Genomic DNA, 13,317 nt, shown 5'->3' with positions numbered 1-13,317 from the left:
TGTAAGTAGTCTCATGGATGGGACATGGACTAGGACAGCTTGGTTGTAGGACAAAAATACTGATAAGAAATATAAATTGATGTATTTACTCTGATTTGTGACTGTAAGGAAAGTTAATGAAAAGTATCTTGTTTGGTCCATTGTGGCATCTGTCAATCGTGAAACATCTTGTCAAGTAAAAAATAATTGGTTTGAGTACTTTTTATATATCTTGTATAAATTGTTGTATTGTGTAATTTAGTCACAACAGACAAAATGTATATTTACATGATTTTGATAGGTTCTGTTTATGTGGTTTATCAGTACAGGATAGGATGCAGCATGCCAAGGGAAGTGTTTATTACTACATTAAATTTTCAGTATAATGAACTCCACTGTAACAAAATATCAGTATAATGAAAATATTGGTCATTCCCTACGCAAGATGAACAATTATTTTTCCATTTGCAGATATTGTTACAAATACATGATGTGCCACTCATTTGAACAAAACACATTGACCTTTGTGTATTAAAATGTGATGTTATTAATTTATTTATTGCATTTCACTATAACAGAACTTTATTATTATGAATATAGTAAATTAATCCAACAAGATTATAGTAGGGTTTTCCTGTAAATTAAACTGACAACTTAATGAATATAAATAGCTTATAGAATCAGAGTTTTTATATTGATTATTCTGTGCGTTAGAATGTTATGGACCGAAATGCCCTAAGCACTCATATGAAATTATGTTACCTCTTGCTATATCTCTTCTGACAAATTGTGACTTCTATAATTTTTTTTGTGTTTTTTGAAGATGTTAAATGTGTTTTGACTTTAAATTGGGAAAATATATTATTATAACAGATACTTCATAGACTTGATCTAGAAACTATACATAAGGTATAAAGATTATGGATAAGAGACGAAGCCACAACCAATCTGTCCTCAGATGTGCCCTTAAAGTACCTTGACCAGTTCTAATTCTCCTTTTATCTCTATAAAGACATGAGTCTTAATGAATATCTCTTATATACAAAGAGTGTGAGATAAAATTGGAGAAATATATTATAATAATTAGGCATGGCTGAGCTTCACCATAAACCAGCTAGACATAACAGGTCAGTAGCATTCCTTGCGTAGATTGTAGTCTTCTGCTATGCTCCAGCTTCTCGTTCTACAAAGTTCTTTGTGTTTGCAGGAATGATTTATTGTCCATTTCTTCACTCTTCTCAACTTGTGGTAACTTTATTTTTTATTCATTTAAAACAAGCAAATGTGTACTTTAAAATTCTGTGTTAACATTATTATGTTATTATTTTTATTATATTTCAATACTTAAGTGTAGGTACAATGTTAATATTAATCAATATGTATTTTATCTAATGTTTACATGGCAACAATTTTTAGAAACCCACCGAATGTTTTAAGTTGCAGGAACAATTTCACTTGCAGCTTTTTTGATAAAAACTTGGGAAAGTTCAGATATTTGGGAATGTCAGTAAGGATCCAAAATTACATTTATGCAAAACTTAAGAGCAGATTAAATTCAGAAAGTTTAGAATTTTTAATCTTCCTGTCTTCTTTATGAAAGCGTATGAATTAAAATATACAGCACTACAAATGGGTCTTTTATTATGTACGGGTGTTTTAAACTCGATCTTTCACTCTGAGCGAGGTGCATTTTTTTGGTGTGTTTAAAACAAAGTGTTAGAATATTTGGAGTTAAGTGAAAGCAGTGGAAGAAAGTAGAAAATATCATTTATAGCAGTAGTGGTTTAGCATATCAGAGGAGAAAGGTTCAGTCTTTACCTTTTAACTCACCAATCACTCAGATTTTAGAATGCGAAGGATACTACAAAACACATTATGTGGAAGGATAGGAGAGAGGCGAAATTTAATCCACAAATACCTTGGTTGTATAAAGTTTCAATAATTCCAGCCACTGACAAAAATAATATACATTGTTAATACAAAAAGTAAATAATCTATACATGGAAAATTAGTGTATGTCATATTTAAAAAATAAGCAAATTCACCACTTATTTAATTCCATTCAGTAAGAGAATAACATACATTTATAAACATTTTTTATTTACATCGAACACTGGGTATAATGTATCATACTTTGTTATAAAATGCATTCAGGTGATCAGCCAATGTTTTGAAGATTAGGTCTGTCTCCATCATCAGGGTCTGTGTCCATGGGCATGGACACTTATGATGGAAACACTGAATTTTAATTCAACACAGACACCACTGATTGTGTGAGAGGATGTTATAAAATTAACACACTATGAAACTTTTAAATCTTACATATCAATTTTATTTTTCACACTGGAACTGCTAGACACATTACTTAACACTGAACTATGCAATTTTATGTGATCCTACTGTATGTTATTTTGTATGCATGGATGTTGTAGTGTGCCAATATAACTGTGACAAAACAGATTTCTGTAAATGATGCATGAAGTTTGGCATGCGTTTGTTGTTTGTATGTGAATGTCTGTAGTCATTGTAACTATGATGTAGATTTAGTAATGAATAGAGTAATGTGTATTTTAACAGTCTGATATGCTGTTTTGTATTTTAATGGAAGCAGAGAAACATTTATACATTTCATCCTAACACAATTTCCTATATTGAGATAATTTGTTATAATTATTGAGAATCTAGGATTTATATAGAAGGAGAAAGAGATTGATGTTGACTAAGTATTTAGTATTTGAGGTAAAGTGTAATGTATTCAGTATATTATAAAGCTTTTTATATAGTTTGTGAATTTTAAAATCTCTGATTGGCTGTTGACTATCAAAACAAATAATTTTTCAATGGCAGTAGATTTATTTTAGTTGTATTATAAGACACATTCATGTTTGACTAACATTTATGGATATTTGTAACTTCAGGCTTCTCACTAAATGGTGAGCTTTTGATGGATGCGTTGGGCGGTGAGACGTCGTTTGCAGATGTTCAAGGCGATTCTTTTGTTCCTGCCTTTACATTGGGAGTCGGTCAGAAAGGCAAGCTTACATTTGGTCAGGATGTAAACACGCTGAAGTTCTTCACTATGTGTGGTCTTCAAGAAGGATATGAACCTTTCTGTGTGTAAGTATCATAGCAAGACAGTAAGTATTTCAGGTTTTTGTGATGGTTTGTTGTTAATGTGGGTCCTGTTTCTGGGTGACGACACTGTATAGATGCAGGCTGCATGTTTTTGAGCATCTTCAAATTCAAGGCCTGAAAGTCAGATTATAGCAGCACAAGACCAGGCACTAAACACAAAATATTACGCAACAAAAATACTGAAAACAGATACAGGCAGCAAATGCAGACTATGTCAGCAATTTGATGAGACGACAGATCACGTTATGTCCGGATGCCCCGTGCTGGCAAAAGAGCAGTATATACAGCGACATGATCGTGTCTGTACTCAGTTACATTTTAACATATGCAGGAATGCTGGGGTAAAGCTAGAAGAGAAGTACATAAGAAGTTATAAAATAATTTAAACATTTATTTGTGGTAATTTCCGTTTGGATGGCACCCTCACTCCTCGTTTGTCCAATCAAGTTATTCACCTCCCACACATCAGTCACTGGATTTGACTTATCCCTGAAAGCTTAAGTTGCAAATTATATGACAAGAGTTACGTCTTTTTCTATGTGTGGTTCAAATGGTAACAGTAAGTAATTTAAATTTGCTTACTGTGCTTTAGATTGTCTACGCTTAAAGTGATGGACTCTTTGCCATTAATTTTGGAATATATCTTAGAATGATCTTAATAAAGAAGACACATTAGAAATAATGTTTATTTTTATTATGGAGTACATCTTAACATGCTCGTTAAACTTATTGTGTTCTGCTTCATATCCATCTGTAAAATGTCAAATTTTAAATTACTCCTGCACAAAAACATTACTTGAACAACTATAATGTATATTCACATGTGTCAAACTAATTTACTGAATTAAACATTCTTGTGTCCACAGATTCCCAGCAAACAGTCAACTTTTGGTGAAGTTCTCTAAGATCTCATTAAATCAGTTTTTGGTATTGACAATAAGTTCAGCAGAATACTATTAAATTATATCCACAATGTTCATACATTTGAATAATTACGTGAGATTGTTATGTGTAATATTTAAATTTTGTGATATTTTTAGTAAAACATTAGAGTTTTGAGACTAAGTGATTGATGTTTTCTCCAGCAATATGAAGAGACCTGTTACGTACTGGTACACAAAGGACCAACCAATATTTGAGAACACTGAAGATTTTGTTGACACAAGGATTGATGTGACGAGAATCCCAGCAGGCTCAGATACACCGCCTTGCTTGAAGATTAGCCATAATACTTTTGAGACAATGGAGAAGGCTAACTGGGAGTTTCTGAGGCTGTCATTACCTGTCATATGTCTACCAACATTCATAGAGTAAGTAATTGCTCGAGGTTCAACTCTAAGATCTGTTTATCCATTTTCATCGCTTATCATAAATCATTGTTTTAAAATATAATTTGAGGTGATTTTGAAGTATCTGAAATTGTGAATGAACAAATTCCATGTAGCGTCTTGTGTGTTTACATAGTGAAACAGAGAAAGTCAGGCGATGGCAGGAGATTAAGATTCGTCAGCATCGACTTCTAGCTGAGGCTGACCACAGTCAACCAGCACATATAGAACAAATCATGAAATCTGGTTTCACAATGAGTGATATTAAAGGTTGGTTTTCCTCTATAACATTTAGTAATATAAGCCATCTTGCACCATTGTTATCAGTAATTGTGCAACAGTGTTTTTTATCGGTTGCACAAACGTGTATTCCGACAATGAACCGACAGTCATGCAAGGTTTCCAACCCCTGTGGGAAGTACATGACAAACAATGGCCCTCTGTTGTGTTCTTTGCTCACACTAGAGCGTGAAGAATGCCTAAAAATATTTCTGGCCTCAGGTAGACATTCACTTTTACTGTTGTTTATTCAAAGCTTAAAAGGAGTGATCATGAATTGTTAGAGAAGCCTAGGGGTTACACTGAAAATCAACTCAAAACACGTGTCTTGAAATACTTGTAGGCATTTATCTGAAGTTTAATTACTACAATCCTAGCAGGCAATTTTCTTAAAGATTTGGTGATCAGAGATTGTGAATTATCTGACAGATTAACATTAAATATAAGATGTATACTTACCTTTGTCATTGGTTGTAACTTTCTGAAGTCTGTAGTGTTGCATCCTAGTGTGTTATATAGATTCTTGGTTTTTATTGGTCGTCTTGTTCTTTTTTATTATTATCCTTTGATATTGAGCGGAGAAAAAATGATCCCCAATGCATTGGCATAAAAGCAGGGAATTGAACCTGATGATGGCCACATTGGGCTGAAACATGCTGTTCTAGAGAAATTACATTGAACTGAGTGTGTGAAAAGTGACAAACAAGGAAAACCAAGGAGTGAAATCTCATCAACACGTGTTTCTTTATAGAGCTGAAAAGTTGTAAATTAAATCGGAATTAAATCGGCCAACATGTTGATCATTTTATAAATACAAATCAAGAAGTGATTTGCAACACATGAACTAACAGTGGTGCTGGGAATAAGAAACTGTCTTCACACTTGTCAGTAGTTACCAGTGCAGGAAGGAGGTTGCAGCACTCACCTTGTCCATTTATGGTATCTGTTTGTCCATTAATAAGACCTTCCTTTCTTTGTAACGAGTTTAATGACACACTCGTGGCTTCGGAACTATCCACATGGTCTTGTGTAATAACCCTGTAGTTAAGAGAGTCTTGGCTTACTTCAAGTCTGTTTCTATTAGGCCTCCAGCGTGGTTATTCAGAAGATGCTGTTGAAGCAGATGAACTTATAATGAATGGACCATCACCAGAACCTTCTGCAAGCAAACTGAAGCATAAACCATCCAGACCTCCGAGGAGAGGCTCGCTCTCACGAAATGTCACATACGACAAACTGGAAAATGCACAAATGAATGGTACATTAGAACGAGGTAGGTATTCGTGGTTCTTCTGAAAATAATTAAGAATTGGTTATTAAACATGGTTAAATTACATGTGCATTTGCAAAGGCAGTTGACTGAATTTCACACTTACTGCATATATTATCTGATTATTAGTAGCTACATGGCACCACAATCTAGAAGACATGATCAACCTAACATCTGTTACTTACAATTCAGTATTGTAATACAAAACATTAAGTACATATCTGTGTAAGCTGCCATGCATTATAAGCATATTCAATGCTACTGCTGTTTGTTTGTGTGTGTCAAATTTTTTAAAAGTACTGTGTTTTCAGTAGAAGCTTTCCTTTTTATGATTTTTATAAAAAGTAAAAAGTACATTTGAAAAGTAATCAATATCTATTCAATGCTTATCTCATCTACAGTCTCCGTTGTAGGTAAAATGCATCGGTCCACAAGTGATGTAGACTTAAATCAATATAATGGTGTGCAGGGAATGGTTAATAACCAGGATTCACTAAAAGACGACAAGAAGAAACGAGGACGTTCTCCTTTCAGGTTAGCGTATGTTGTCTGTCATAAATAAGTATTGACACACAAACTAACAAATTGTAATTTAACTTCATAATGCATTTGTTACTTAACACCATGGCTTTAAACCACTGAAATAAAGTCAGTTTGGAGAGAAATCTCATGCTCCAGTTCTGTTCCTATTCAGTGTTTTAGGAGCTGTTTTAAAAGGTTTGATAATTGATTCAAACCAGTCCACAAAATCTAGTAAATAACAGGGAAATGTCTTAATATAACTTTAATATTAAGGAACTAACTCCATGAAGTACAGTACTTGAGAAACTGATAGTCACTGAGGTGGTCAAATTTAGTGGCTTTTGTAGAAGCGAATGTTCATTACCATGTTGACAATAGCCCACCACCAGTCTCTGCTCTGAGCCAAATAATCCATCCCACAACTTCCCACCTTATTTTCTTAAGGATCCATTTTATAAACGAAAGACTGCAATACAAAAAATATGCACAGGTTGTTGTAGTGCATGTGTGGTAAAATTACTGCACAAGGACTTCCTAATAATAGTAGCAGATTACTTTTGCATCGCACTTCTGTTTTTTTATAAAGGCATAATTTTCATGAAAGTGTGTTAAAAGCCCACAATAATTAAATGTTATATTGTTACTAAAACGTGCTATTAAACATTAAGAGAATACTTAAAATATTCTCAGAGAAATAATTTGGTTCACATTGAACATTGTTTATATGATAGCTGGGAATATTGTACAATGACGTGACTGTGTCTCTGTGGGACTGTGGCTATTAACCGGCCCATTGGCCACCCCCAGATGATACATGAATGAAAATGGAGCATCAGTGAAATGATATTTGCAGGTAAAAACTGGAAAACTCGGGGAAAAACAAGTCCGAATGCGAATTTGTCCCCCACAAATCCCATATAGGCTGCCCTGGGCATGAATAAATTAGTTTATTAGAGTTACATGTAATTGGAACTGTCAAATTATTTTAAAATATAAATTTTATCATAGATTCTTCTCTCGTAAACGTGATGCAAGCAATGATCGTCTGAAGAAGGGAAGAACTCCAGAACCAGCTATGGATGGAGATGTCAGTCCTGAGAGAAAACCAGTTGGCATGGGCCGCACTAGTACACTACATGTGCGGACACCACAAGTGAGGGTCTCGCAGGTGAGCTTCTATACAATAAGGTTGTAATAAGAGGTACATGAAATATCCATTTGACTTCTATTTAATAAAAGGTTATGTTTTGGAACTGGAAGTAAGCTGTAAGTCCAAATGCTTTAGAACTGATAATGGACTAGGACTGGCTAACTCTTAAGAGGTGTGACAGTTAAGTTCCCAGAATGCCTGCATACATTTTACATCGAGTAGCGAGTGAGTAATAACTAAGCAGCGATATGTGTTTTTTTTGCTGGTGAAGGAAATAAGGCAGTTGTGGTGAAACAGTGGCTTAGTTACACAAGCGTGTGTTTTTGTCTTGGAAGAAAAACTAGTGATAGTTTGTTGGAGCAACACATTTACATCAAGTTTCATGTCAAGTTAAGCAGAAGTACGAGTGTCAACAGAGGCTTCTGGTGCTGTTGCTATGGAAAAGTCAGTAGAAACAGTTTGATTTTATTTCTCTAAAAAGAAGAATAATGGCTTCCTTATCCATCTTCAGGGCTTGTTACAGATGGTGTTTAATTTTGATATGACAGACTTTAAGACTTTTGTTCCTCTGTGCAGAAATTTCTCATGTACTTTCTTTAATTCTTTTGGCATTCTGCAGTTAGGGGCTAAGCAGAAAAACACTTCCATCTACGGTGTTGAATTTATGCCCTCTTATTCAGTTGCGTGTTACTTCATATTCTGCTAATTTTATTTTAGTAATAAATATAAATTAATTAGTGAGTAAACAAATTGCTTTCAGACGGACTTGAAAATTACTCCACCTACCATCCCAGACAGAAGTCCAAAGGTAATGTCTGTCCCAGCTGTCTCAGGAGTGGAATCTATTGGCAATGAGATATTCGATGCTGAATGTCTCAGACTCATCAATGAGTACTTCTATGGTATAAGGATCTTCCCTGGACAGGACCCAACTCATGTGTACGTGGGCTGGGTAACAACGCAGTATCACTTCTTCAGCAAGGATTTCAATCAGAGTAGTGTCCGCAAGGCTTCTGTTATGATTGTGGATGACCATGACAGAATTATTGAAAGGTGACAACATAATCCTCTGTGTTCTAATTTTCTTGCCACGTAATGTTAGAAGTAACTATTTAAGTTTATTCCAATTAAAACTTAGCTGTTACGCATACATAATTAAGTTTATAGTCTTTTGAATTTAAAAACATTGGAATGCCTTTTTTAGCCTGCTTTTATTTTTTGTAAGGAAAGGTGGTCTTATGTTATTATTACACTGTTTAGCTCACATGTGTACATCCCACTAATTATTTTAGATTCATTTTGTGATATCACTAAATTTGGTATGTCTGTCATGCAATTAAAAGCCATACCACCTTTATACCCTCTAATTTCCCACAACCAGTAATGCCGTCTTGGCTGCATTACAAACATATGAGGTGGGATTCATTTCCTTGTTCACAAGAGTCCTCCTCATTGTTCACTGGTATTAATACTTTTTATCTTTGAAATTATGAAATTTGAAAGCAAACTATTAAGTTTTGTTACGATAGCATTGATCGTCAGAGTTGCTACATGGTCCGAGCTGACGAACTCTACAATGAAGTAACTCATGATTCATCAGGCAAAGGGGCATCACAGGGAATGTTTGTTGGTTGCTTTGTTGACACAGCAACCGGCTGGATCACCTACACTTGTGAAGGAAAGGAAACCAGCCGCAGGTTCAAGGTAATGTTTTACTACGTGTATCTTAACCCTTATCATGTAGTAACAGGGAATTTAAATTACCATATTATAGGCTGCTGGCCTGACTTCATTCTGGGGTTAGTGGCTTGGTTAGGTTGCTAGGGCAACATGCAGCCAGCTGGATCATGTGTAAGCAGTGGCACAAGGACATATAAAGTTTTAGAGCAGAATTATGGCTTGATACATTACTGTTACGTGCAGTCCATGGCAATATCATGTGCTTTGGTACAGTGACAGTATTAACAGAAAATTTGTTTTAACAATTAATAACAACAAAATAGATCCTTGATGTATTACAGTTTCACACTTACGATTTCCCTTCATTTCCATAACAAATAAGGACATTTATTATTTCAGTAGAGTTTATTTTAAGAAAATTTGGGCAAAGTATAAGTATTTTTGATATTACTTGTATGTTTAAAGTTATGATTGTTCTTGTCATTACCCTTCAATTTTAAATTGCTCATTCTCATAATCTAATCTGAAATTATCAAAATCTAGCTTTATGTAGAGAAAGAAGGATTTTATTTCTCTTGGTAATGAAATTGTTTGGCGCCACGCCTTCAGACGTACGATACTTCTTTAATGTTCCGACATGTAGTGTTTTCTAGCATAGTATAAAAAGTATAAAATGTTGGTCCCTTTACAGTATTTTTCTCCCTTATTATGTGGTTTGGGGTGAGACATCCACAAACAAAATGGTGTCCCAGTGAGGTTGCCAAGATTGCAGCAGAAATAAATTATGTTTTTGAGGGAAATTGCCATATTTAATAAATTTTGTAACTATAACTCCCTTAACCTTTAAAGTGCTAGTTTAAATCTGTGTATCCCCAACTGGCCCAATTTAAAACCAACAGTGTTATGCTATGCTGTGCATGTATTTTGATAAAACAGTGTACATTTCTTAAAAACCCACACAGAACAGTGAAGTAAAATACACATTGATCAGGAAATTGTACTTTGTAACTTAGAACATTTCTCAAGATATTGTTCACAAGAATTCTTATAATTGGAAGGAATGTTACACGTATATTATGCTATTATTAGATTCATATTCTGAAAAATATTGTGAATTTATTGATGTGTTTAGTGGGAAATATGAACTTACTGTGTAAACGTCTCTTCTCCTATGTTGTTTTGATAGATGGAACCTGAAACAAAAGTTTTCCCTGCCATCTTTGTGGAAGCAACGAGCAAGGAAGTGTTGCAGATAGAGTTGGGCAGGACATCAACCACCCTGCCACTTTCAGCTGCACTGCTTCAGAACTCTGAGAGGCATGTTATACCACAGGTTAGGTTAGGTCTATATACACTTGTTGCTTTTAAGAGGTATCAAGTTTTAAGTCACATTACCAATTTCAAGTGATATGCTGCATAAAATGAGTCAGCACTGTAAGGAGATGCAGACAGAAATTTAGTTACAGAACAAAACCAAGTACAGAATTTTGCACTAACATTTTCATAATTTATTTATAAAATCTAGATTGTAGGGCATTTTTCAGATTCCTTCATTATTATTATATGTTTTGTGTGTTGTTACTTTAATACATACTGAGGAGATGGACAGGATTTTCTCTGAGTACAAATATACAGCTGGCTCTTCTTAATGTGATATTTAACAGATACATCATCCAATATTTTTTTCACCTGGCTAAATGCATTAAATTATTTTAATTCATAAAAGTCTGCAAAACATTATTATTTACCAAAGCAAAATAATGAATGTAATAATCATCAAACTCAAGAATGAAATCAGTCACTTTCAGGTCTTATTTTTATACAGTTCCTTCAGAACTTGCAACTACATGTGTCAGATGGCCAAAACTTTTGTGACCACATGCTTATTAAAATGCACCCTTTAATAAATCATTGTTTCTCTTTTATGCAGTTTCCACCAAGACTTAAAGTACAATGCTTGAAACCTCATCAGTGGGCACGAGTACCTAATCAATCTCTGCAAGTGCATGCCCTGAAGCTGTCAGACATTCGTGGTTGGAGTATGCTGTGTGAAGACGCTGTGTCCATGTTGGCACTTCACATTCCAGAAGAAGACAGATGTATCGATATTCTGGAATTAATTGAGATGGAACGATTGCTGAGGTAAATGTGAACACCTCGTGACAGACGATAAATATTCATGATACAGGACACACACAATCTTCCTTTCTGTTCACATTCGATACTATGACAGATAAAGGACTTCATGGCATGGAGAAAGGAAACCTGTGATTATGTAATGATTCCAAAACCATGCCTAGATGTTAACCACAGCAATGGAACCAACGATTTCTTTTGTCAACACTGCATCTCAATACACTCATCTTAGCTCTGGTGCTTTGTATTTAAACTCTTTGAGCAAGGCAGCTAAAGTCAGTATAGTGACTGACTACAGGCTGAATGATCAAGATTTAATTCCTAACAGGGACTCTGCATTGAGACTATCCGTGGGTCCCACCCGGCTTTCTGTCCAATGGGTACCAGGGGTCCTTTCCCCAGGAGTAAAGCGCGGCCAGGTCGTGACACTGACCACTTGCCTCCATCTAGTGCCAGAGTTGAGAACGAGTGGGAGCCACACCTCCTCTCCCCCCAAGCACCTACATGGCCCGTAGCAGTTTAGCTTTACTTTTAGTTTTACAAAATGTTTAGTCTAATAGTTTGAAAATACCCCAAGAAAACATTTCCTAAATTTGTCTGTCAAGAAATAACAATTTGAATTGAGCAATCTGAAAGCTGGCTAATTAAAAAAAAAAGACTGCTTTATCTTTCACAATCCACAATTTAGCAGTGAATGTGGTGTCATTAATTTTAGAGCCTGTTACTGCAGTTGAAGGAACTTACGCACTGGAGATGATATTCTGGAAAGTTTACAGAATGGATGAAATATTAAAGCCCCTTGCAGCATAATTGATTATGGGATGATCACTTTTCAAATTATAACCTGTACCTCAAGGAAAAACTTAATAGTCCGCCCAGTGTAACCCAGAAATCTGTAGCAAATAAGAGTCTTATTTGGCTAGAGAGCTCATTGCAGTTTCATTTTAAAGGTGACAGGATTACAGTTTCCTATGTAGAGAATCTGAGTATAAATATTGTAGTGTACTTGTTTCCAAAATATTTGCTTTAGCTAATTAATACCACTGGAATATAATAGAATTTCCTGCAAGGCTTTTGTCTAATTATTCTATTTGTCTTACAGTTTTCATTCCCACACTCTCACTTTGTACGCCGCGCTCTGCTACCAGTCCAATTATCGTGCAGCTCATGCCCTCTGTCTCCATGTGGACCAGAAACAACTATTATATGCCATTTGCTCAGAGTATATGTCGGGGCCCTTGCGACAGGGTTTCTATGATCTGCTCATAGCGCTTCACTTGGAATCACATGCTACAACGATGTGAGTAGTTCTTCCTGCTTTGTTCATCCTAATACTTATACAATATTAGTGCCATAATTAAATTTATAATTTTAAACTGTATTTTATAATAGTTTATGTAAACAAATTCTTCTCGTTGTTATTCAGATTATCAATTTTTAAGTGTTGTGTAAGGTTTTTGCATGCTTGTCTTAAATTCATTGACTCCCATTCTGCTGTAATTAAAATGAATTTTAATTCTCATCTGTAAATTTTATATCAGTTCTGACATGGTGCTTTATCCTCCTTATGCTTTTTGTTCATACATGTTACGTATTTTTACATACTTCAGACCTACAAATCATCTTCAAATATTTACGACAAAAAATCTGAACACAAGATGGAAGAGGAGGCACAGACCCCACAGCAGTAGAATCTTACTTCTGTAGTTTGACTTTGAAGACATTTTGTTGTGTTAAGTGTGCAAATAGGAATTAGAAGCAGCACAGCACATAATTATAAAACATAACTTTGCTAATCTGTTAACAAGAAGTTAAGTATGACTTTGAATTATAAGGTA

The 13,317-nt window shown here is 34.9% G+C and overlaps 1 protein-coding gene across 5 annotated transcripts in view; it reads left to right on the top strand.

Annotated features, from left to right (window-relative positions):
- Window positions 1–13,317, top strand: part of RyR (Ryanodine receptor) — a 127,474-nt gene that overhangs the window by 41,686 nt on the left and 72,471 nt on the right. For all 5 annotated transcript variants that reach the window (XM_087357335.1, XM_087357330.1, XM_087357331.1 and 2 more), the window contains 11 exons: window positions 2,898–3,096; window positions 4,200–4,424; window positions 4,579–4,712; window positions 5,806–5,994; window positions 6,405–6,525; window positions 7,522–7,681; window positions 8,424–8,716; window positions 9,193–9,367; window positions 10,530–10,676; window positions 11,274–11,485; window positions 12,582–12,779. In XM_087357335.1, coding sequence (XP_087213461.1) covers window positions 2,898–3,096; window positions 4,200–4,424; window positions 4,579–4,712; window positions 5,806–5,994; window positions 6,405–6,525; window positions 7,522–7,681; window positions 8,424–8,716; window positions 9,193–9,367; window positions 10,530–10,676; window positions 11,274–11,485; window positions 12,582–12,779 — 2,053 coding nt within the window. The remainder of the gene's footprint in view (window positions 1–2,897; window positions 3,097–4,199; window positions 4,425–4,578; window positions 4,713–5,805; window positions 5,995–6,404; window positions 6,526–7,521; window positions 7,682–8,423; window positions 8,717–9,192; window positions 9,368–10,529; window positions 10,677–11,273; window positions 11,486–12,581; window positions 12,780–13,317) is intronic.

This window comes from Zootermopsis nevadensis, unplaced genomic scaffold, assembly GCF_977971745.1.
Source record: "Zootermopsis nevadensis isolate Lab colony 2312 unplaced genomic scaffold, Znev_1.0 Znev_ptg000002l, whole genome shotgun sequence".
In the NCBI taxonomy this organism is placed as follows: Eukaryota; Metazoa; Arthropoda; class Insecta; order Blattodea; family Termopsidae; genus Zootermopsis; species Zootermopsis nevadensis.
This window is presented reverse-complemented; position numbering and strand designations above follow the sequence as displayed.